We start from the raw sequence: 26,110 nt of genomic DNA, 5'->3' as shown, positions 1-26,110 counted from the left end.
GTGTTTGTTTTACACTGAGAAGTGTGTCAGTGGCAGGAGATCATTTTGAGGATAAATATTTCTGAGACTCATCTCTCACCCCCTACCACTCCTTACTCAGGCTCCAGCTCATCATTCCCCAGTGGATTTTGTTCACTCTTGTGCTGGACCCTCCTGACATCCCATATTATTTCCTAGGTCTCCCTCAGCAATTATATTCATGGGTTGTTTTGTCTTAGTGATATAAATACTTCCCCCAGACCCATCAGGATGGATCCTTGTTGTCACCCTGGCTGCTTTGCTGAACCCTTTTGCTCTGTGAATGCTTCACAATCTTTTTTTCGTTTTAATTTTCTTTTCCTTTTAAAGTCACGGTTGCTGGGCTCAGGGAGATTTCAGTCTGTTTGTAGCTTTCAGGTATGAAAAGGGAGGGAAGGAGATAATTTTAGTGAAGACTTTCAAACCTCTGATGTTGGAGGAAGCCTCAGCATACGTGAAGTTCCACACCTTGCAGACACGGAAGTGAGAAGGTAAATTGAAAGGCGAGGCAGAGAGGGGATAAAAAAGAAAGGTAAATAAAAAGAAGGTAAATAACAAGTGCAGCACAGGCATTATCTCAGAGAAATGTGAGTCAAATTAATTTCAACTCCTGACTCATGGCTTTGATAGGTGCATTGCCATCTCCACAGCCTCAGCTGCTGTCGCAGGGCAGTGATTACTCCAAACTGAAGGGACTGTTATGAATTTGCCTCCAGTCACCTCTGGTGTCTGCACAAGCTCGGGGTGACAGGAATAAAGCCACCTGCCAGCTTCCCTCCTGGCTGGCAATGACTTTGACCCGGCAGCCCGTGGGTTTGTTGGCCGTTTCTCTGTGATTTCCAGAGATTTCAGGGGCAGCCAGGGGGATTTGGGCCACTTAGAAGACACGGGCTGAGTGATGGGACAGGGACAGGGAGGTTCCTGGAGCTCCTGGTGTTGAAGTGATGAGACTCAGAGTCACACCCCGTCGCCTCGGGGTGACACGTCCCACACCTCTGAGCTGGCAAGACTGAGAGAATAACAGAAAACGTGTATTTAAACTGTAAAATTCCTGTCTGGCCCCATCCGCCTCAACCTTCTCCACAAGCAGATAATGAACACGCGAAAGGCATTTCTCTTTCTCCCCTCACTCTTATCAAGGATATTTTGTGGCTGGCTTACAGTGATCTGGGCTCTCTCTCCGCACCTATCTAACAATAAAGCCGTTGCACAAAGCTCATTTTCACGATGTCTCCACACCACAACCGTGTCCGTTCGTGCAGCAGAGGCGGCACCGTTCCCTTCGGAGCGCTCCCGGTGAGGCCTCTCAGCGCCGCGGGGGCTGCCGGGCCCTCCTTATTTGCATATCCCCGCCCCCTAAGCGCCATTGGCGGCGGTGCGGGCCGGCACTGTGAGGTTGGGCTCCTCATTAGCATTCGCCCCGCCTCCCAACGGGGACGGGGAAGGGAACGGCGAAGCTGATTCGTTACTGGGGCCACAGAGGGGCGAGGCCTCGCTCTGCGATTGGTCGCCCGGCCCGTCACTCCGCCGCTGCTAGGGCCGCACTTCCGCCTCGGTGTCAGCGGTTGCCGGGCCGGGGGGGTGTTGCGGTGGGGCCGTCGCGGGAGCGCGGTGTCAGGTAATGCCGCCCCGCCTGACCCGGCTCTGGTACCGGCACCGGGACCGGGTCGCCCCGCTCTCCCCTGCCCCGCCGCTCCCCTCAGGGGGCTCAGCTCCCCCCCACCTGCCGTAGCGGCGCCCCCGATGAGGGAAGGACGGGAGCGCCTCCCCCAGCCCCGCCCGGGCCTGGCGCGGCCCTGCCCGCCGCGGGGGTCTCCTCAGCGCTGCGGGGGTCTCTTGCCCAGTGTGGGGGTCTCCTCAGGGTTGCGGGGGTCTCTTGCCCAGTGCGGGGGTCTCCTCCCCCGTGGGGGGGGTCTCCTCAGCGCTGCGGGGGTCTCCTCAGGGTTGCGGGGGTCTCCTCCCCGGTGCGGGGGTCTCCTCCCCGGTGCGGGGGTCTCTCGCCCAGTGCGGGGGTCTCCTCCCCGGCGCGGGGGTCTCCTCAGTCATTCCGAGGGCGGGAGGCGGCTCTGCCGGGCAGGGGGCTGAGGGATTGCGGCCACCCCAGCGCTGCCCTCGCTCTCTGCCCGGTGGTTGCGGGATCCGGGACCCCTCGTGTGTTTTCTCAGGGGGGTTCGAGCCCTGGGCCTGTGAGGCTGAGTCGGTGTCGTCCCGGACCGAAACCTCGTTCCCTGCCGCGTTTCGGTGGCCGGGGCTGGGTCGGTCCCCGGGTGATGGGGCTGCGGAGCGGGGTGAGCTCTGCCAGTCCCAGGGCAGGGAATTTTTCTCGTTTTCTTTGCTCTCCCCTGGTTGCTTTCCGAGTCTCGGTTGAGTCTGCGGGGCCCGGTTCCCTGGGTGACTCTGTGGAGCTCAGCACAGGAGCCTCAGGGGGGTTTTTAGCTGAAGCACAGTGAGCAGTTGGGTTTTACTTGAGGAGATTTTCTGTTTTTATTCTTTTGTTCTTCGGTTACCTTCTCAGTGTTTCGCTTACAGAGCTCCTGCAAGGGAGGCAAGCGAGATGGGAAAAGTAGCAGGAAAAAAGGTTTTTTTTTAAAAATAACATGCCACCAGAAGTTCTGTGTGGTAACAAAGGGGTAAATTATCTTGCCATTTATTTAATTTAGATATTAATCATGTTTGTGCTATTTGCCTGCTTGGATTCAGGACCCGTTTTGGAAGTGTTTTGTAACTCTGCAGCACTTGCAGGCCAGAATTTCAGATATGGGTTCGAATTCACCTTCTGGTTTTTTTTATGTCTTCAAACAGCCCTGGGTTCCCCCTGGAAAGTATCTGCCAAAGCAGAAAAGTATCTGCAAGCAGAAACTGCTTTTTTTCACTGGGAAATTTCTCAAATTAAATCCTTACCTTTCGTTTAAGATTTCAAAAAGGAACATGAAAAAGAAGATGCAGATCTGCAGTGTAGAATAGCTCTACCACCCTTCTCATCGTGGGTTCTTTTTTAAGCTTTTGCATGCAAGAAAAAACAAGTTTGTTTTGTTCTAACTTAGCCCTCCAAAGTTCAGTAACTTCACTTTCATGTTGGCATCTGGGGGTAACCACGTATTTGTCTTTTTAACAGATTTTATACCAGTATGCTCTGGGACTTCTAAAACCTCGGGGCAATTTCTGGAAGCAGTGACTTGGGTAACTTCCAAACGTAAAGCACTGTGCCATGGGATGGAAGTAGGAGAACTGGCTAAACTAGCACAGAAGCAAGAAATTCCAAGCAGTGATTTTTCCCCTGAGTAAACCCCCCTGGGTTTTCAGTTACTGTAAACATAGCTTTTCTTAAAATAGTTGTCAAGTCATACAAATGTTCTACCATGTGACAGAAAGTTGAGGGCAGTGTAGGGTGAGAACAGGACTGATTTTTAATGCTGCTCTCCTGAGGGCTCAGAAGGAAACACAGACATGAGCCATTTTTCTCTCCAGCCATGCCAGGATATTATAAGCAGAAGACAAAAGTTAAATATAAAAAATTATAATTAGAAACAAACTCTATGCCTGAAAGAAGTTGGAGAATAGACAGGTTAAAGGTGTCAGGTGATGCAATATTGAAAATGTGAGGTAGAGGTAGTTATTTGTTTGCTAACATGCAGGTGTACTGGGTTTGGGAGCTGATCATGCACTGCTGGGTGGTTTCTTTAAAACAATTCTAATAGTTACTGCTTTCTGTGATACTTTCCAGCTTAAGCTCCCAGGTCCTATGGTTGAAACTGGTCTTTCTTTCAGCCTTTCATCTTGTGAATTCTACAGTGTGAACTTCACACATGCTGACCTAGAACAAAGGTGGAAAGCTTAGCTTTCTGTTGTTTTAGTTTTGGCCAGAAAATGTACCAGTCAGGCTCATCACTTTGATAAGGCTGTATTTTTAAATCACTGTTTGTAGTGCCAGTCAGATTATTTTGTTGTTGGTGGTGTTTGAAAGCAAGATCCACATGTAAGTACACTGAATTTTTAAGCAGATAATTCTTAGCTCTGGTATTTGAAGTAACTTGTCCTTGAACAATGCAATGTTACATCATACAGCTTGATAATTAGGACTCCCCCTTATAATTTGGCATTTTTTCTAGTTCTCAGTATCAGTTTTGTCATCTGAGTCACGAAGCTACCTGATAAAAAAGTCTCTATTTGGTGCTCATAGTGTTTTAAAATGCTCAGTGTTTAGTCTCTGTGAAATAGCTAAAATGTTTCGTTCTTGTATGTTTTTTGTAAGTGCCAAGGAAGTTCAGGAATTCAAAGAATATGCCTTAAATATGGAATGCTCAACATCTTGAATGCTTTTGAATAGGTAACTGATCACAGGGGCAAATTCACCTGGCTGAATAAATTTGAAAGTGAGAGCAATAAAAAATCGGTCACCCTGTGTCTGCCACTTGGGAAGATGTCACTTTGGTGTGTTTCCTGGTGCAAAAAAAAAATATAGGTTATGCATTATATTGATTGTTTTCTAGTTTTCATTGTTATGCAGAATAGACCACTGTATTGGAACTTGGAATCAAAGACCACAGTATCTCAGTCCTTGAATCTTAATAATTACTATGCAGAAGAATGGATGATGATGTAATGATTTACTTTGTGTTCTTAAAGGCTCATAATAGCAAGCTGAGCAGTGAGCAATTAGAACGTGTCAAATGTGGCTTACCAGAGCTTTCAGTTATACTCTTCAAAAATTTATTGTTGATTCAATGCACAAAGATAATGTCTTAATTTTCAGGATCAATAAATTACAAGAATAGACTAAGCTCACTTAAAATTGATTTTTTTTTTTTTAAAATACAGTTACAATTGGAAATTCATTTGCTAGTCTAGACGGATCCTTCAGATGATTTCAGGATATTTTGTTATGCACATAATTTAATGAGACAGATTTGTGGTGAATTGCAGCAGCCCTCCATTCAGAAAATGCAGGGGGCTGGAGAGCACTGGCTTCCTGGGACTGTTTAGAGATGTGGCAGGAGTGTGCACAAAAGGTGAATTGTGCCTGCAGCTGCAGAAATACATCTGGACCTTTTCATCCTGGTGATTTCACAGCCCAAAACTTAAACTGTACAATGTGCTGTTGGACACGTCACGTCTGTGCTTGGCATCAGGCTGAATGAAAACCTTGAGCTGTTTGGAGTTCAGTCCCTTTGCTGTGCTAAAAGCCAGAGTTTTAGATGAGATAAGGCTCGTGGCTGTTGGGATGGAACAAATCTTTGGGGCATTTCAGTGTAGTTTGCATGCGTAGGGATTTGTCAAGAGCTGTGGTTTAGTGAATGGATAACTTATTTTTTACTCTCATTATTTTTACTCTTTTGGCTCTTTTTTCTAGGGCTCCCAAAAGGAGCTGTTAATACACTTCACTGAGTTTTGGTTCTAGTGATAGCTCCAAATTAATGAGGATATGGAAAGCTTGAAGATGGGAGGCACTTGAATTCCGAGGTGTCTGTGGTTCATGTCACTCATTGCAGCCCTAACCAGCTCTGGCCACTGGGGTGGCAGAGGCTGATGTCAGCTCTGTTCCCTGAAAAATAGCAGTGCAGTCAACTGAGAATGAGAATACTGCCACTCTCAATTATAAAACTTGCATGTGTTAAGGCTACAGAGAAGTTAGCTCGCCAGCCTCATGGTAATGGTCCCTTTAGCACTGTGTTTGTTTACTGGAGGAAATGAGAACTGGGGTGGGAGAGCAGAACTGCTCCCCTGTGCATGTGCTGTGTTCTTTCTAGGTTTTGCACAATGCCAATGAAACAGTTGAATGATTGTTTAATAGGGAAACAAAAAAGCTGTCTATATTTAGAGATGCAAATGACCTTATTTTTCTATCCTTATTTTGCCTTAAATGTTGTTCGCAGTGCTGTGTAACCATTTTAGTATCCAAGTGGGTTAATGTTACCAAGTAGATAGCTAAGGGGATTTTTTTATTAAGCTGAACTCTAAATAGAGAAAGTTTATACTTTTTAATTATTTTTTTTTTAATCTCTTGTCAACAGCAAACACAGTAATGTCCTTGTACTGGAATTCACTGTGCTGGAATCTATTAAGTACCTATTATAAATGTACTTGTAAAGGAAATATAACCACAGCAGAAACTCTGATTTTCTAAAGCTTTCATAAATTTGTGGTATCATCTCTAAACCCTTTAGCAAAAAGTCTGCTAGTTCTGTGCATGAGGCACATCCTGCAGAATTTCAGTGTGTGAGGAATTGTTGGAGGCATAAAAGTACAGCTTCTTATGCTGTAGAGCTTTACATCAGGTTAGTCAGCTTTATTTGCAAAATTATTTTTATCATAATTGTTTAGCAGTCTCCATTAAAATGATTTGTAAGATACTTCATACAGAATAAATGTAAAACTACACCTACCTGGAGAGAATGAGTCAACAGAGACAAAGCTTAAAAAGTGCTTTTTAGGAAGATCTATAAACTAAAACTGTAATTATTTTTACTGTCCTAGGGATTTTCTCCAGGGATGTTGTATGCTGTAGTTGTCTTCACATCCTTAAACTTCAGTGATCAATCTGTAGGGATGGTTCTGTTTGACAAATATTCCAGCATGTTTAATTTTACCTTCAAAGTAAGTTTTGGTTCAAAGAGAATTGCTTATAAGTGATGAATTATATACCAATGGACAGCTGTGTCCAAAGCCACTGTGCTTGAAATTATTGATTACTTCCTACCTTGTGTGTCTTACAGAGAAGATTAGAAAAAAATCCTTCATGAAACAGTAAGAAGTAGCTAGTTTTACAAGGTGGTATTGAATTACTGATTTTTTTTTTTTTAACTGGCTAGAAATGAGGCAGTGTATCAGTCATGATACATGTATCATGTGTGAAGGGTAGGGAAGGCTGTAAACCAGAATTTTGTCTTCTTTTCTACTTAGGGACAATGGCAGTTTTCAAGGAGAGGCTACAGAGTCCAAAGAATGCTGCACCAGATGCTTTCAGGTGTAAAAGTTGCCTCAGATATTGATGTAGAGTTAAAGAAGAGCCCTTCCAGAGTTCTGTGGGAATTTTGGTGAAGTGTTTTTCCTCAGTAAATATTAATCTGCTGGAACCAATTTTCCTTGGTCTTTTTATTGTTTGTTAATTTTGGTAGAAGTTCTGGGCCAGTATCATCAGCCATAGAACAGAATTTTTTTGGCTGAAGTGAGAGTGGGTAGAGCTGATAGCTCTGTAGGTAACTGAGCACTACGTTACCAGGCTGTTTGCTGTCCAATGTCACCTTTACAGTTTTTCTTTTCCATAAATAATGCTCCTGATAGCAGTGCTGTAGTTTTGTGCAGAAACATTTTTTTTTTGTAGCCTGAACTCAGCTGCAAAAAAAAAAAAAAAAAAAAAAAAAAAATATTTCTAGTGTTTCAGTTGGCTCTAATTCTGGTGAAGTATCACCAAAGCTCTGTATTCCTGAGAGAAGAGCATGTGATTCTCTCTGCCATAAATCTGTTTGGCTCATGTGCTCAAAGCTAAACTTTGAGATGTTCAGTTTGCTGCCACCATTGTCCCAAATGCTTCAAAAATCAGTCCAGCTAAACTATCAGCTTTGGGTTGGTCCTGGGTCTCCCACCCTGGAGTGTGGGAGAGAACTGGAAAAGTGGGAAAACTTGGGGGTAGAGACAAATACAAGTAAAGGTAGGGTAAAAAGCTAAATAGAAATAAAGAGATGCAAAACTATTACTCATTGTCAGCTGACCCACATCCCAGCTACACTGGGGCCTCCAACAGGGATAACTGCAGTCTTCAAAGCAAGGGAAAAGTGACAGTGAACCAGTTCTTGAGCTGATGCTCTTTGCTCAACCTCTCTGCTCTTTAACAGACTTGAGGAGGAGGTTGCCCTTCTCTTACTGTGCATGCAGAGTGAGTTTCAGCTTGCCAAGACGTCTTGAGGAAAGATGCTACTGCATTCAGACTTTGGAGTAAGAACCAAGTCTATCTTGGTAAATAAAATGCTCTACTGGATTCTGCCATCTGTGCAGCTGCTCTCTGGCTGGAGAGATTTTAAGTGCATAATAATTGCAGCAGGTACCTACACTGCCAATTAAATTGACTTCTTGGCTTATTTTTATAGCTGCTTTAAATCCAATGTTGTTGGTAACCTAATTTCATGAGTCAATTAAGCTTCATCCTTGCTGAAGCTTTCATTCAGAGATGAAACACTGCAATTGGATGCTTTCAAGACGTGTATGAAGCAAAAATACATTAATATTTATCTCTAGTTCAAGCTATTTATTTGCATCCCTTAAAGTACTACAGCTGTGTTTATTTCAGCTGGCAAATGAAGAGATGTGGTGGGCTCTCACTCCACCAGTCATGTTGTAGGACTGCTGGGTTTTTTTTTTTTTTGGTCTTTTGTTTGCTCATATTTTTTAACAACAGTGTGAAGGGTGTGTACATTTGATCTTGGCTGGTGCTTTTATCATCTGTTCTGGACAGAAGGTGCATCCCAAAGCCAGCATATCAAACTAATGGAAATGTTGCTCTTCACTACCATGTGCTGTTAGGTGGATTAAAGGGCCATGTCATGAATTGTCCTTTGTGTTAAACTCATTTTAAATTCCCTCCGTACTATTTCTGTTAAATTGAGCTTGTGCCCTTTTGACCTATTAAAGAAAAGCAAAAATCTGAGAATTCAGTGTCTTTCCAGACTTCATGGGATTTGCCTCTTTCTCCCCCTGTGGCAATACTTGTGCAGCATTTCTATCACATGAGATTTGACAGAATCCATTCCCCACCTTTTTTTTTTTTTTTTTTTTTTCCCCTTGCTTGCAAGTTCTCTGCTTTCAAGTTAATAAACTTAATTTGTTTTAAAATTTACTGTGGAAGTGCATATCCAGCAAAACCTTGCTAGGCATGTGAAAAAGCTGATGAATGTGCTAGTTCATTAATTCTTTGATGGCACTCTAATTATTCCAGTGTATCCTGACATCCTACCTGCTGGTGCTGGGGAAGCTCTGGGGTGGTTTGGTGACTGCTGGCTCTTTCCATACTTGGTTTTACTTAAATTCTCCTTGAATTCCCAAGTAAGGAACATGACCAAGTGTTTTGTGTGTGTCTCAGAGAGGCAGAACAGGTGCTTTCAGAGGGCAAAGAGCAGGGTTTGTAAAAGGTTGTAGGGATGGTGTTAAAAAAGCAGAGGCTTTCCAGAATGAGGTGAAATTTCAACTTAAATCTGGAAGAATGGGACATGGAGGTGTAGCCAGCCAGCCAGACTCAAAACTGAGCTTGCAAGACCACATTCCAGTCAAATTAGCTTCTCCAGCTGTAAATACTTACCTTTCCATAGAAATGTAAATGTTATTTTAAGGAGGAGTAACTTGGTTAACCAGCTGGGTCCTTGTAGAGGATTAGCATAGGAGAACAAGTTAGTAGGGTGTAGCTAGTTATGTTGAATAAACTAAGTCATAGTAATTGTATGTTTAAACTCTTAGAGGCTCTTTTGAACAGGTTTGAACTAATGTTTGGGGTTTTTTTGAATAGGTTTGCAAGTTGTGAGGATCTTGGTGACACAGACATGAGGTGGTTTTTCACTTTTTTTGTGTTGAGAAATGGAATTTAAGGAGCGAGAATACTCGGTGGCAAATTTGAGGGAATGATTAAGCTATCCTGATAAATGCAACTTCTAGTATTTGGTAGAGCTGTAAGCAGATAAAATTAACTCCAAAGCCTCATTTCTTATAGAGGTCTGGAGTACAGGTGCCAGAGAGCACCTTGGTTTTGGAGAGGAGCTCTGAATGTAAAACCACTTTTTACAAGGAGTGCCTGCATCTCTCCTCAAGCAGACACTCATATGTATGTCACAGATTGCACTGGGCAAATGACATGTTTTATAAAGTGATTGCAAAGTCTTGCACTTTTTTTTTTTTTTTCTTTGTCCTGGTTTTAAAAATAAATTCACTTGAGAGGAATTTTTGGTTTAAAATAGGTGGGGAATGTGCAAAGCTTGGGACTGATTGTGTTGTGAATATTCTGGACAATCTTTCAGATGTACAGATACTTCAAAAATAGCATCTCGTATTTATTATAAAAAATATGGCAGGCTTTTTTTTCATGCACACAGATCCCACAGTAATCCAATTAGTATAGATAAATCTGTAGCTTTAAAATAATGAGGAAATAGATGATCTTTGTCACCCTGTAAACCACAAAATCTGGGCTGCTTGTGGTCAGGGGTGTGTTGTCACCATTAAGTTATGAATTTTCAGTTCTCTTAAGGTGCCTCTGCTCGCAGCCTTTTCCTGTTACTTAGAAATTGATTTTTATGCAGTCTGTCTTTGGCCAGAAACATGGCAATGCAGCTGGGCTGCAGTCCCTGGGCTAAAGCATCTTTCTGGGTGTCCCTGCCTTGAGTACCCAGCCCCAGCCCATCAGCACCAGCTGTTAAAGTGAGAATTCCAAGATAACTTTAACCTGTGAAGCAGCAAACCCTGCTTGCTGAAACTGTGAGTGAAGTCCTGTGTGGAAAACATTCCTGCTGACGTGTGTAAGGAAATCTCTCAATATACTTTGGGGTTATTCCATCCTCTAGGATTAAAAGATGTGAACTTGATATGATGTTTATGCTTTGGGAAAGATTTTCCAGGATTCTGAGCTTGCACCCTGCCTTGAATGGCAGCTTTGATAGAAGCTGTTACCTACTGCTGCTGGTTTGTAAGTGAATTCTGCTGGGTCCCTGATGGACAGGGAGGAGGAAATGTGCAAATGCTGAGTATGAAGCTAACAAAATGGTTTTGTCTTCTGTCATCTCAATCTAGTTGAAAGTAACCTTTTGCTGTTGCTCTTGGTAAGAGAAAAGGACTTAATCCTAGCTTTTTGGCTCATTAAAGCTAAATGCTGCTATCACTGTGTTCAGGTACATGCAAATTCACATTAACTTCTGCTGAATAGAAGAACTGAATGTCAAAGAAGTGCTATGAGTGTTAATTTATTCCTGGTGTAGCTGATGCAGAGTATACTATTTTATCCTTTTAAAAGCATTGCTAGCACCTTAGGAGAATTTACAACTATAATTTAAAGTCACTTCCATGAATATTTTGTTCTTCAGGTAAGAGTTACAAAGCTTGTGTATGGCATTCAGGGAAACTCAACTTCTTGCTTTCAAACTGCAGTGAGTGAGGTGCATGTCAGGGGAAGGCAGCATAACTCTTGCTTTCACTTCACTCAGGTTTTCATTCCAGCTGCTTCATTGGTACTTGGTGAGTGGTTTTAGAAAAAAGCTTCCTTGTGTTTTGTAGAGAGACTGCTGTGTGATGACTTCACAGGTCCTCTTGTGATGCAGTTCTGATGGTGAAGGAGAGGAGAAAGGAGAAACTGGCATTCATCTGTGGGCCTTGGTTTACTCTAAGGTTCTTTATGTTATCTGACAGGTTTTTAGGTCAATCTTCATTTCTTAATATCTTCTGTAATAGGAAACTGTAGTTCCAGTTACAAAGCATCTCTGGAGCTTGCAGTTTAATACATAACCAGGCTGTGTTTGCAGAGGGACCTCAAGAAGACTGCTGTTAGCATCTAAACTGACCAGGGATGGCTCCAGGACATCCCACCACCCCACTGTATGCAACAATAGGGTTGTCCTGCTGCCAGAGCTTAAATAAAACTCTATCTTGTACATATACAAGTTTTCTTCTGGAAATATTGCTGCTTTGCTAGAAGGATGCAATACTTGTGGGCAATTGAAGTGATAAATGTCTTGCATCTTCAAGGATGCAGTAGCTTGGAGGGTTAAAACCACCTTTAATGTGACTTCTTTTTTTGGTTTTGGATTTTCTTTTGGAATGACTGGTGGAATGCTGATGGAAAGTGACAAACTGAGTTACCTGGCCTCAACAGACATAACACTTCAAGGCAAAAGCTACATACATTAACTTAGATGAGTTCCAGAATAGGCTATTTTAGCTCCTCCTTATGAATGGAGAATTGTGAGGACTGTGTGTGTGTGAGACATTCAAATAGCTTTTTCTGGGCACTGAGATAAAAAGACTTTAAAATACAGAGGAATAATGATGCAGTTTGATTTCTTGGAGAGAGGAAGAGAGAAGGAATTGGCTTCAAAGATGGCAAGCTCTTCTGCTAGGAGCAGAGTGCACTTCTGGCTTTGTTTCTCTTAATTGGAATGGAATTGTGCAAGTTACAATTACTCAGGAAAAACTCCTGGCACAAAAGCAATGGGATCTTCAAGGATCATAAAGAAATCGAGACTGACAGATTGAGGTTGTTTTGGAGGAGATACTGATAGCATTGCCATGCTGCTGTTCATCATTGTGTACTTGTCTTATTTTTTGGTACCTGATGAGCATTTTTAAGAGTGAAATCTGAATTTTCTCATTAGTTTCCATTGACTAAATCTGGGTGAAGCAAAAAATGTTTACACCACTACCAATCATTGGGAAAAAAAGTCAAATTCTGTCTACCCATATAGTAGAGCTGGAGTGATTCATGAATCTCTAAGTTATTTGCAGTGTGCTTGGCTCTAGGAGGAAAAAGGTTTTATTTTTTTGTACTGTCCCTCAAAAAAAAATCTCCATTTGTCTCCAAGTGTTCCTAGCAGTAGCCTGACCCAACTTTCTAATGGTCAGAGATGCTGACTGCATGATCTCCAGTAAGGCCCAACATTTTCATGCACCAGTGAGTTTTTGAGATACAAGAATCTCGTTCTTGTTCCCAGCTTTCTTGGTTAAGGATGCTGTAAGGCTTATCCTTTTGCTAAAGAGGAGAATTTTTGTTTTGCCTCCTGTCTTTTTCCTCCAGTTCTCTGCTCTTTGTAGCTGTACTTGCTTGAAATTCAACTTGCTGTAAACAGGGGATATGATGTATTTATACAGAGAGAAATGTGGCATAGTGTGGCTCTGTTCTTGTGGTAGGTAGTATTCATCTTCAGAATTACTTTGTTATCAGAGAAGGCTCTTAGGAATGCAAAAATCCATCTTTTTGCTATGGGAAGAAATAGAAGAATGAGTATTTGTCAGGCATTCATGTTTGTGGACATAAAAAATGTAGAAATTGCTAATTCTGTTGCCCTGTCTTGTTCAATAGATCATCTAAAGGAGCTGCCTGTTTGCACAAGAAGACTTTGACAGCACACAGATACTTTCCCTCTAAATCAAGTCCAACAATGCATTAGAGGAAGCTGGACTGGCTGTACAGAGATCTCACACTGAAGGATGAATAGTGAAGAAGAGTTTTATGATGCCGTTACGGGTGAGTGATGGCCACACTGCCAAAACAAACAAAATAATAAAAAAAAGCCTTCTATAAACTACATTGTGTATGTTGTGAGGGGCTATTAATATATTGCTGTTAAAAGAAATAAAATGCTTTTGGTTAAACTTGTAGTGCTGTCTTCTGAAAAGAAGGAAGGAAGAATTTGAAGGTTCAGACTTGGAAATGAGGGGGTTTTTATTAAAGCTGTAATTTTATAAGTATAACAGTACTTTAGTGGGTAAGTCTTGCTTTCATTTTCTATAAAATGCAGGTGATTTAATAGCAATGTGAGAAGTAATGCTTTTCATACCCTTTGAAAAGTGAACTATCTTCCATGGATTACTTTTGTTGGTATTTTACTTATTTTAATGGAAAACATATCCTGAAAGGTCGAAGTAGAAAATGTCTTTCTAGTTAGAAACAGATTACTGTAAAAGTGGTGATGTAAACAGGCTTTCAAGATAGGGAGCCAAAAGTCTTTGCAATCCAGTGCTGTTTCTAGAAAAGCAAACATGAATCACTTCCCACTTTAGCAGTGTATGAAATAGTGCTTTTCTTTGAACTAGTAAGGGTGAATGGTTGTTTGTAAAAGCCTTACATGGTTTTTCAGTGGTGAAAGTAAAATGCTAGAAGTGTTTTAATTGAAAAAAAAAAAAAAAAAGCTTTCAAAGATCTCAAACAATTTGAAAGTCTTCCACTTCAGTTTCTCCTCAGAAGTCCTGTAGTAGATGTGAAATGAGAAATGCTGACAAAGGGGAGTGTAGAGTGCTTAATGCAGAGTGATGGGAGGGGAAAGAGAATCATGAGAAGCATGGGAGCTGAAGGGATGGAGGTGTGTAGATGGTAGGTACAGATGGGGAAGGGTTGGGTGGGTTGGACATTCCTATGGGGAATAAACAGGGGTCTGGAGGAGGCTGTGTGACTGACAGTGGACTCTGCAGGACTTGTCACAATTAGGTAATGGAGAAGAGAAGGAAATCTTGTTTTCATTCATGCTAGCTAGGAGTGATAGGGGCTAGGACTCCAAATTCATTTGCAAAATCAAATCGTTCTACCATAAATATCTTAAAAACACAATGGATTTTTCCTGTATATCTTCAGTAATCTTTCAGTTGCAAGAACTCAGGACCACAATGATAAATGAGCTAGGTTTTTGGGGTTTTGTTTGGTTTTGGGGGGGGGGTTTTGTTTGGTTTTCTTTTTTTGTTTTCTACTGGAAAAGGTGAACAGAAATGTGTGCCTCTGAGTATGAGATCTATGTGGTACAGCTTTGATGTTGATGCATTCCTTTGTATCTTGCTGCAGAGCTACACAGCCCTCAGTGTTTGACTCATCTGCATTTGAGCACTCTGTTTTTGTCCTCTTTCTTCTTTTTTCACCTTTCCTGAACCACAAAAGGTTGATTCTCCCTGCAAGTGCTCAAGGTGGTGGTGACTTCTGTGCTGTTGTGTATGAGATGTTCTTGTACCTCGCAGTCTGGGCTGGCTCTGATCATCTGATCAGAAGTGGGAGTTCCTGAGCACTCCTTGTCCTGACCTTGTCCCTGTCCTCAGGGAGCAATGTGGTGGCAGGAAGGAAATCTCTAAGCAAAAGATCTGGTTTCTTTCTACACTCTCAGCACAGCTCTCTTCTGATGGAATGTGTTCAGCCTGCAGCAGCTGCTCCAGGAATTAAATGAGATTGAACTCTTTTCCCTTTTGTCCTCGAGCGTGCCCCATCGATCCTGGCTGAGCCAAGGTGAGCTGTCAGGCTCCACAGGGAAAACTTCAGGATTTGGGGTTTCAAATTCCAATAAAAAAAAATCAAATGCCCTTGGCAGACTCCTCAGTCCCAGGGATACTCTCCTTCCTTCAGGTCAGATCAGTAGATGGGCAGAAGGCATCTTCAGGCACGTTCTTGTTCTGCACCAAGTCTGGGTTTGGGAAATGGCTGCCAAGACAAAGCTCATCCTGCATGTGTATCTTAGCTCCACATTGAGATAAAAACAGTGTGCACACCATAGTCTTCTCTTCTTCCTCCCCCAGAGCCCTAGGCCCTGGTTTCCCCAGAGGGAGCTGCACTGTGTTCTCACAAGTTCAGTGCTTGGGTGCTGTGGTTTGTGTCTGAATTTATACTTGAGAATTCTGCATTGGTCTCAGCAGCCCAAGTAGCATGCTGCCTCCTTTAAGATACTATGAGATCACTCCTTGAATAAGCCACAGGTTTCTTGTAGTTATTAATTGCTAACATCTCTTTCTAGAATGTGAATCTGTCCTAAAGAGACCCCTGTTTTTTTCTTGTGGTAGATTTCACCTCTTTGGCCAAGAAGTTTCCTGCTCCCAACACTGTCCTCATCACATTCAAAAGCCATGCTCATGTGATGGAATTCCATGCTGCATGGCTGGGAATCATCCCCCTGGCAGATGGTTTGACCTTGACTGGATGATGATTATGCTTGAAAATGTGCAGGATGGGCTGTGTTATAGAGGTGATGAATCCAAGTTAGTGACTGCTGAAGAGTTTCCATGGAAGGAAGCTCCTTTACATTCAGAGGTTATTAGCATTGCTGATTAGTTGGACACTTGACATCCTTACTTAATGAATGAATATTCCTTTTGGGAATCTCTTGGAAATGTTACTTTTGGTCTCAGCTAAATCTCAACAGCTCAGCATCTTTTTCCCAAATAAAGGAGGTAGTCTCAGGGTTAGTGATCTCCTTGCAGGCTCGTTGGAATTACCAGGAAAATTTATTTTTGACAAACACAAGTAGTTTAGTTTCTCTTTTTTAAACATTAACATGCAGTTCCCTCAATCTCCTGTTCTGTGCCCATAGGATTAAGCTGGCTCAGGGTATTTTTGAGGATGTTGCCTTCTGTTTCCTATTCCTTGGCTGAGAAGATGAACTTGTTCTGAACAGTGGGGAATGGTCACTCGTGTCATCACTTGCTCTCTACATTGCCAGCATATTTATCCCTTTTCTTTATGCGCTTTTTAGGGCTGAAGGTTCTCAGTACTCTTGATTCCCTTCCTGTCCTGAGTGACAAGGCTTAATTAGTACTTAAGGGAGTTGATGAGTGTTGTGTCTCTGCATGTGACTCAGCACAGTGTGGCCTCTGCTCCCTTGGATGTGGATGGATAGCATAGTCTGAGTTGACTTGTTTCATTTGCAGGGTGAAGAAGAAGGCTCAGAAAACTTGACTTTCTGGCAAGTCACTTTTCTTTAAGCTCTTAAAATAGATTAATGATGGCACCCAACTTAAGTATTTTTTTTAAAACAGCTTATATTTCAGATCAGTATTTCCTTTGTGAAGAACATTCTTTGGATAGTTCTTCACAGAGCCATAATGCTTACAATTTCATTGAGAGGCAGCTTTTAAAACATTCAAAATGGATTTAAGTAGACAAGCCAGCTGATACTTGAAGGTATAGCTGAAGGTCTGGTGATTATCTAACTATGTTTGCTACTTGGGTTTTTCTTTGGTTGTTTTTCTAAAGTACTTAAGTGGAAGTGTACTCCAGAAAGAGAGACTTCTACAACTTCTGATATATCTTGTTTTTCTGGAGCCAGGGATTTAGTTTTTGTTGTTTGTATGCAACACTTGTTTCAGTTGGCATTTCTTTACTTATGAATCTTTACTTTTGCATTCAGGTGTTTCTCTCATTGAAGTGCCCATTAAATGTGGTGCTGGTCCTTATGCTGTTTGTGTTTTGATCTGCTTTATGGGTGGAGGGCACATGTACCAGGAAGCTCATCTGTTTTTTCCAACTTCATCAGGCAAACTAATAAGTTGTTTCATTATGCTCTACAGTACTTACCTTTTCTACCTCCTTGTACTGTAAGAGGTTCCAAAAAAAAAAGCTAATATGTGGTTAGAAATTAATTTTTAAATTAGAAATGCTTTCTTGTGGGTTGATTGAAGACAGGCATGTGATTTTGAAGTCAGGTGTTTCAGGTCTTCATTTTAATGACCTGAATATATATATATGTGACTATGATACTTTCCAATTAAGTACTAAGAGTGCTGAGGTGTGGTTATTGCTGCATATAATTACATGCTTGTGACACCAAAATGGAGGAGACAGTTTAAAACATGACATCACCCAACAGCTGCTGTTTATCAAATAAGATCATATCTGTGGTACTTCCTTCTGCAGTTTTGAATGTTACTATCATGGTCTTGGTACAATGGCAACTTTTTGGTTCTGAATGAGCCCCTTGCATGAATTGCATTAATAAGTAAGAGCACCCTACTGGAGATGTTAAAAAAAAAAAAAAAGTTGAAGTGCTATTTGTGGTAGATACTCTCATTTTAAAGAAGCTAATGACAGAGGATCACAACATTATACTCTATTTAAAATTAAAATAATCTTTGTCAAAATTAGGTGGCTTTTTACACTGTCTGTGTAGTATTTCAGAATCTTCTCTAACCACATCTGGACTTTGGGATAGGTCTGAATCTTCTCTAACCACATCTGGACTTTGGGATAGGCTGTAGCTGTTTGTAACTGTCAGCACATAAACAAGTGGTGGCCCAGGCTGTGATAGTTGGAATGAAATGAAAAAAAAAAAAATGATGTGAGTGTATTCCTTAAAACTGTGGCAAGAATTGTATGCCAGCAAATACACATGTTGGTGTTGCTTTTGGATTCTGACTCTTAAATTGGAAGCTGGAAACCAAAGTCATCTTCTATTTCTTGATGATGAAATCACCCTTGTGGCTCTCAGAAAGGACCTAAGGCTCTTCCTTTTATTATTCCTTAATCTTCCTTTATTACACTGAATGACCAGCAGTGCTTTCTGTGGTGGTACCGTGGCAGTGGTGAAGGAGGGTTGGATCCAAACATGGGTGTAAGGTGCTCTGGATTGAAGCTCTAACAGAGAGCTTTTGCTGTTGAGAGTGCCCAACATGTGTGGATATCTATGTATAAAACATTTTGTTGCAATTTTCTTAGTTAAAAGCACACGAAAAAAGGAATTGTCATTGTTCTAAGTGTGTGTGGAAAATAGTGTGACTTAAAGAAACCATAAAATCACTGGGCTCAACTCTTGGGTTGTTGGTTCAGTCCAACTTGTTGCTTGATTACAGAATCCTGTGTTCATGCAGAGTCCTGTTGGTTGAACTTTTTTAATGGCTAAAGCTCTCCAGAGCATGTTGTTCTTGGTTACAACAGTGCTTCCAGTTGGTACCCACCCAAACTGGAACTGGTCATAGGAAATGGAGCCACTTTACCTGAGGTCATGCTCTGGGTTGCTTGGAGAGCTCAGGGAATGATTCATCCTGATGTCCACAGGTCCCTGCTGTAACCATCAGGGAAGTGTCATGCTTTGCACACGTGGGTGGTAAAAAGCTGGTATGCTACTTTTCAGTTGTTCTGGTAGTCTGGAAGTTGGCTGCTGAGATGTGAAAGAACCATTTTCTCTTTCTCTTTAAGTAGGCAAAGTTGATTTTTTTTTTTTTTTTTTAAGATCTTCTGGGAAAACTACATAACTGAAGAAAATTACTGTAATCACACTGCAGCTTTGAAGAAGAGACAATACAACTAATCTGATTAGGAGCTACTGAAGAACTTTTAAGGTTCTAAATTGGTTTTATATTGAGCAGTGTGAAAAATTAGTTGGGAATGCTTGATTCTAATGCAGTGCTTGACTGTAATACTCTGGGAAATCAGGTTGCTTAATAAAGGGTTTTCACTCTGCTATTCTTTCAAATAAAATAACCTGGTATAAGTGTACTTAGGCTGTGAGAGTTACAAAATGTGAATGGCACTCTGTGGCATAATAAGGTTCCTAAGAAAACTTGCCCTGTGGTTTTTATGCAGGCTTTGATTCTGACAATTCTTCAGGAGACTTTTCAGAAGCAAATCATAAAGTTGCAGAAATGCTGGATCTAGATCCACACCAAAGCAATAGGACTGGGAAGCGTAATGGAGAGACAGAGATTCAAGAAAATGGAATTAAAAGACACAGGTAAATGAGAAGTGAATATGTGCTGGCTGTTCTCACTGGCAGAGGTTAATTCTCACAGTACCTGAAAAGGCATTTCACTTGTCTGCTTCCTATGTCAACTCTAGGTTAATGTTTTGCTTCTTTATAAATTACTTCAATACCTACAAATGAAAAATCTCTTGTTGTCTAAGGGGCTGATAATGACACTTGTTTTTTTCCAATTATAGGACATCATTACCTGCCCCAATGTTTTCTAGAAGTGATTTTAGTGTGTGGAGCATATTAAAAAAATGCATTGGACTGGTAAGTTAGCTTGGGTGAAACATGATGATGTTATATCTCTCAACTTCATCTGGCTAATTTCATTGGTTAAAACTTACAATATAGAATAAAAACTGGTGCAGTTTGAAATTTTTTAGGTAAGCAATATAACCTTAAACTGCAGCTCTCTAAATTTCAACATCCATTTACTAACACTGCTATTTCTATACTAGCTGTTGAAGCAGGTTGGAATACCACCTCCTCTTACCCCAACTTCAGCAGTTTGTGCCAAAAAATGTATCTCACCTGGCTGAAAGGATAGAAGAGTTTGGGATGGAGTTTCTTAGAGACCCCAGTGTCTTTAAGGCATTAATGGTGTGATATAATTGCATCACAAGATATACTCTTGGACCCCAAAGCACAGGGTCTTACATTCCTGTGTTGTAAATGATTCCACTGCTGTTTTGTCTTAATCCTTTAAGAATTCAGTTACATGTTTGATTACTCCATTCTTACAAGGAATGAAAATGATATTCAACACTGGAGGCCCTTGCTGCCATAGCCACTTTTTAGAAGTTTTAAGCCATTACATTTATGCCTAGTCTGAGTCTGCCAGTACAGTCTGTTAAGAAGCAGCAGACAAGTCAGCCCTTCTGCTAGCTTAATTTATGTCATCTAAGAGATACAGCTGTCCTGTCAGACCTCCTTTTGTACATGATGAGTGACCTATCTACTAGAATGCTTTGCTGGCACCAACTCAATTTAAATCTGTTGGGGGTAACTTGTTTCCCCTCACTGCCTGTGACAATGTGAGGAAAATGTTGCATTAGCTTAACTGGTGGCTTTCTGGTTTTCATTAAGTTTTAAGCACTTAAATGGTGCATTAACGTTCAGTCATGAGTGCAGCTTTTTCATTAAACAGCCAAATTTGCTTGGCTCTGGCAGACTTGTGAACTTTGTGTCTGTCTTGTAGCCACATGGGAAAGGAGAAACATTCCGACACAAATAGCAGGTTGCTTAAATAAAGCCTCAAGAATTTGTTAGAGCAATTCAAACCCCGTTCTTTATGTAACAGTTCTTTTTAAAAAATAATTTGTGGTTTCTTAAGTAAAATAGAATTTATGCAAATAGGTATGTGAGGTTTTCAGAGGAATGTGTGGTTGTTAAATATCTGTAGTGAACTGCTTGGCACATCATTGCTGCTATCTACAGGATTTTTAACCTCTTATATAGACCACAGAATAGAAGATAACAATTTTCTTGAATTTCCCAGGTTAACTGGATCAATTTTTGAAGTTGTTTATTCCCCCAGATTGCTTGTAGGGTTCTGCAGATCTTCTAACCCCTTTCATTTGTAACACTGGGAAGTCTACTTTAGGCTTGCCAAATGCCTTTTAAATAATGCTACAAACAAACTAAGGCAACTAATTTTAAAATTTCCTGTTGTAAGTAAGCTATTAACTTAGTGTTGTGTCTAAAAAATTAACTTAGCCCTTTTGATACTTAGGAGCTGTCAAAGATTACAATGCCAATTGTCTTCAACGAGCCATTGAGTTTTCTTCAAAGGATAACAGAATATATGGAACACATATACCTCATTAATAAGGCTTGTAGCCATGCAGACCCCCTGGAAAGAATGCAGGTAAGCCATAGGTACCACTTTTTGGTCAGTTCACAAGAAGATAATTCCTTACTTGAGGGTTTGGGGTTTTTTGTTTGGTGATTGTGTTTTTTTTTCCTCTGGGGTGATCATAAGAATGCCCATATTTGTTTGTCTAGACAAGATTCTTGTTTCATAGTGGCTTTGTCAGATATTTGTGATGCTGAACACAGAGCTTGAGCCAGGAGAGTGCCACTACTGTCAATATGTAGTGCTTTTTTAGAATAATAATATGTATCATATATTAAAGTTTTTTAATGTACTATTCTCATAAAATATTTTTAATTTGCTTGTAGGCTGTAGCTGCTTTTGCAGTTTCTGCTGTAGCTTCTCAATGGGAGAGAACTGGCAAGCCATTTAACCCACTGTTAGGAGAAACCTATGAATTAACCAGGTAATAATTACTTTAAACTGGGAGCTGGGGCTGGTTGTGTTAGAAGTATGTAACTTGTGGGTTAGCATCCTCTCGTGGTAGTTTGGTTGTTTATTCAGTGGAAGAATGAAAAGTCTACTAAAATATATTTGAGGATAGATAAAATTCTTTTACCCAAACTGTCTCAAAATCTTTGAGAAATTATTATAGAAAAATGATTTTGTTTAAGCAGAGTATTCTTTGAATTATTGAGGAAAAAAGTGGTTTATGTTCTTCTACCAGACACCTCCTGACCAGAGACTATTAATTAATTTAAGTGGTGTTTTGCTGATTTTGTCAGATGGAAGAATTAGTCTGAAGGACTTCCAGCTTGCTTAGATAAATGTGTAGTAGGTGTGCCTGGGAGAGAAGAATATTCAGTCAGACCCTTCTACTGCTGCCCAAAGAGTTTTATTTATTTCAGTGGGACTTCTTCAAATGCTTTTCTGGGTAGAAAGTCATTTAAGGGTTTGAATGTGGGGTGATTTGGGGTATGAAGAAGTGTTCAGAGTAGAGTTTTGTTCATTACTTGTAAAAGTGGGGGCTGGAAAGGGAAAGTCTCAGCTTCATTTTAATCTAAAAATCCTTCAGACATTTTTAAAGTATCAAGTAGCTCTTTTCTCTTGTAACAATACAAAAAAATAGTGTTTAATGCTCTCTTTTTTTTTTTTTTTATTGTTGCTAGGGAGGATTTAGGATTTAGGTTTATATCTGAACAAGTCAGCCACCACCCACCTATTAGTGCATTTTATTCTGAAGGCCTCAATAAGGACTTTATTTTTCATGGATCTATCTATCCCAAACTAAAATTCTGGGGAAAGAGTATAGAAGCAGAGCCTCGGGGAACAATTACTTTGGAGCTTCTGAAGTGAGTATGAGAAATAAATACCTTTTTTATGTTGATCTCCTTACCATTTACTTTGATAAAAAAAAAAAAGATAGGTGATAATCATATTATTGGATCTTCATAGGTCTAAAACCATCTTGCTGAAGAGGTTATAAGAGTTAATTTACAAGTTATTTTTGTCTGCTTAATTTCAGGCCTCTGTTCCTTCTAAAGTTATGCTGTGCATAACTGCAGCAATTTGATCCAATTCTTCTGCTATGAAAATGAGCATTTGTTAAAAATGAGATGGTACTGAAAGGTAGTTCTGTGAAGGAGTGTGAAATTTAAGTCATTTTGCTTTTAAATCTTGTTGGTTTTGGGAGTTTGTGTGCAACTTTGTGCATCTTCAGCACAGCTGTGCTGTGTGATACAGGCACATGAGAAACTTGTCAGGACACTTCCTATGTATGACCACCTTGCTATTAAAGTCAAAAATGCCTCTCCAGATTACTTCCAGGCTTTGTATGGCTCTCATAAATGGAATATTTTCCTTAGTTGGTTTGTGCCCTGGTGGCACAGAGGCTCCTGAGCTTTCCCATGTAGGTCACAGGGATGCCCTAGGTAACATTCTGCAGTGGAACACTTAAAATGTGCTTTATTGCAAGCTTTGCTGAGACCTGGCTTTGAGGTTGTTTTGAAATAGCTGCTTACTTCTAGACATTTGATTTCAATAAAAAGTCAGCTTGCCTGCCATATCAAGCAGTGACTTTCCCTGTAGTTTCTCTTGAAAGGGTAATTTATTTGCTTGAGCTGCTGGCATCTTATCTTCCAAAGCTTATGAAAGTATGAACTAGCCTTGGATATAAATGGTGATGGAAATGAGGAAATTTCTTCTGAATGTAGAAAGAACTGTGAATGTTACTGGAGAATGCAGACATGACAGAAATAAAATTTGTTGCTGGAGAGAGAGACTTTATTTAGAAGACTATTAAGATTCTTGCTCTGCCTGCTCAAATTACAGGGCCCGGAATTAAACTGGAGTATAAATAATTAAAGCATTTATGTTAAATAATTTCTTTGAGTTAGCAGCAGAAGTTGAAGTCAATTTTTGAGCCTCTTAATGTTGATTCTTACTGTTCTGTTGGTTTGAGGAGCCTGAGAACTGCCCAGGGCCTGAGTGAACACATAACTGTTCAGGAAGCAAAATTGGAAGGGGGATATCACTTTATTAATTTGCACTAATGTTTTGTTACAACACATTGTTGGCTTATAAACAAAAAATCTGTTTCTTTTCTGTTTTGAAGCTAAGTGCTGGCTGTTCATAGCAGTGCTAAATATTTTGCTCTGCTGTGAACAGAATTGAAAACAGGCTTCCACTCCATCTCACATTCAAGAGAATTATTTATTTCTCTATTTCCTTTGCAGACATAATGAAGCTTACACATGGACAAATCCAACCTGTTGTGTACATAATGTAATTATTGGTAAACTGTGGTTAGAACAATATGGAACAGTAGAAATTGTAAATCACAGGTAATGTTTTATTCCTACTACTTCTGATAAATTTTATATATATATGAAACTTAGAAGTATTGTCTTGTTTTCAGCTGGCTTTCACATGCTGATATCTTCATGTACACATTGATTTTTTTAATTTATTTTTTCCTTATTGTGGGATTTTGAAATTTGTGTGCCTTTTTAGTGAGCTTGTCAGATAATAATCCATAGATTAGAATGGTAAAAATAACTACTCCCCAACTAACTGTAACTATTTTTAAAAAGCTAAATAAGTTTAAAAAGACAACTTACTAAAACATTCAGGGGGTTGCTTCTTTTTAAGCATGTGCTTATTTCCTCTACAGTACTGGAGATAAATGTGTCCTTAATTTTAAACCATGTGGCCTGTTTGGGAAAGAGCTCCACAGAGTAGAGGGATACATTCAAGACAAAAAGTAAGTGAGAAAAGCCTCTTGCTGTCTCCATTTCTAAGCACTGTGAGATTTCTTTTGTGCTGGCATGGGGACCATGACTGATGTGACTGCAAAGTTGCAAGTAATGCAGATTGTAACTCATTTCTCTTCTGTGTGTCAGCATTAGAACCCCTTGATTACTGCATGATCATTTTAAGAATTATTTGAAAAAGTCTCCAATCCAGTCTTGGGAAATGAAAATACCCAGGGAAAATTCAGAGAAGTCACAACTGATTTCACTGTTGGACAGTTACAATTTCAGTCTTTGATTTAAAATAAAGAGGATATGATTATTAGAAATTTTTAATCAAACCCATTTTGTGATTCTGAGTCTTCATACTGTAAACTGTTGGCCTGATTGCACCCACATGGCAAAAGGATGCAACTCAGTCATGAGGATGTGTTCTGCAGGACTGAATGCCAGAAAGACTGGAATAAGCTGAAACCTTTAATCTGGATTATCAAAAACCTGACCTTTATGTTTCTTTGCAGATTTCTTAAAATACAACAAGGCAGGAAGCTATTTAGTATAGATCAGAATCTTCATGGCTTGGCTTAGGCGGTTTTATCAGTAGCAAAACCTGAGTTTCCTTTGCTTTCTCTGCAGCAGAAAGAAGCTGTGTGTGATCTATGGCAAGTGGACAGAATGCTTGTGGTGCACAGATCCCACCACGTATGAGACTTACAAAAAGAGTGAGAAGAGAGGTGGTGAGCAGAAGAAACCAAAAGCGGTGAGTTCAGGATTCGTTAGGGAGGAAAGATACTGACGTGGGAGAAAGGAAAAGGGAGTGTCTTCTTTATGGAAATGCCCAGGTGGGGCTGAATGGAGCATTAAAAGAGCCTTTTTGGTAGGATTGGCTGTGGGCAGGCATTGCACTTTCAGCTTCTGTAGACTTGAGTGTGAGCTGAAGAGAGCTGATAGGAATGGTGCTTGCTGGAGCTTTGTCTAAACCAAGTCATCAAATATCAACACCTAAGCTGATGGTGTCCAGTCCTTGAATGAGGAAAGTAGCTCTGTTGCCAACTCCAGATGTAAAAATGTTAGGATTTGTGCATTTAAAACAACAACAAAAACCCAACATGTTTTTAAAGTCAGTTATGCTTTTTGGTGATGCAGAATTTATCCCTGGAAGGATGCAGGGTGTTTTCATCACATGCAAGCAGTGTCAGGTAAGTTACTGCTAAAGCCTCAGTGTTGTATGGAAAATCCAGACTGTTGGATGGACTGTTGGGCTTCCTGATATCAGCAGGGTCTTGCTCATTGAAAATGATAAGTTAAACAGAGGCTAATCACTCAACATTAAGAGGCTTAAACTGTTTATTAAAAATATTCAGATTAGAAGAATCTAGAGCAGCAACAACAGGCCTTGCTTTTGACTCTGGATTCCTTCATGGTACAGGCTTGTATTTTGACTTGTTTTTTTTTTGTTTTTTTTTTTTTTTTTTTTTTATAAAAACGTTCTGTTCATTTATAAAAATCAACTCTTTCCTTCCTTCCTGTTAAATCTATATTTAGATGAGGAACTGTCTAACAGTAAATAAACCAGATGTTGACATGGAAAGTAGCCTAAACGAATCTTTTAAAAACTGAATACTGAAACCACATGATTGAAATTAGACCCTTAACCATATGAAGCTGTTTTCTAGTGTATGAAACAGGCCCTGTTTAACTCAACAGTGTATTTTTCAATAAAATAAAAGAGCCATGTCAGAGGGGGCAGAAAGAAAACAGTAAGGGGATGGGAGTGAGGGAAGGGAGGAAGACTTGATGCTATCATTCTAGAAGGTTATTGCCTCAAACTTCCCTTCTGGTTGTTGTGGTTT

At 40.4% G+C, this 26,110-nt stretch overlaps 1 protein-coding gene across 1 annotated transcript in view; it reads left to right on the top strand.

Annotated features, from left to right (window-relative positions):
* The first annotated feature begins 1,532 nt into the window (after positions 1-1,532).
* The window catches only part of OSBPL2 (oxysterol binding protein like 2), a 30,566-nt gene continuing 5,988 nt past the window's right edge, over positions 1,533-26,110 (top strand). Inside the window, exons 1-10 of the mRNA XM_071759747.1 lie at positions 1,533-1,636; positions 13,064-13,228; positions 19,031-19,178; positions 19,385-19,460; positions 20,926-21,060; positions 21,375-21,472; positions 22,176-22,358; positions 23,742-23,849; positions 24,179-24,268; positions 24,894-25,017. Of these exons, the coding sequence (XP_071615848.1) occupies positions 13,192-13,228; positions 19,031-19,178; positions 19,385-19,460; positions 20,926-21,060; positions 21,375-21,472; positions 22,176-22,358; positions 23,742-23,849; positions 24,179-24,268; positions 24,894-25,017 (999 nt within the window). The 5' untranslated portion in view covers positions 1,533-1,636; positions 13,064-13,191. The remainder of the gene's footprint in view (positions 1,637-13,063; positions 13,229-19,030; positions 19,179-19,384; positions 19,461-20,925; positions 21,061-21,374; positions 21,473-22,175; positions 22,359-23,741; positions 23,850-24,178; positions 24,269-24,893; positions 25,018-26,110) is intronic.

This window comes from Heliangelus exortis, chromosome 16 (genome assembly GCF_036169615.1).
Source record: "Heliangelus exortis chromosome 16, bHelExo1.hap1, whole genome shotgun sequence".
NCBI classification, from domain to species: Eukaryota; Metazoa; Chordata; class Aves; order Apodiformes; family Trochilidae; genus Heliangelus; species Heliangelus exortis.
Note: the sequence above shows the minus strand (reverse complement) of the source record. Positions and strands in the feature narration are given on the sequence as shown.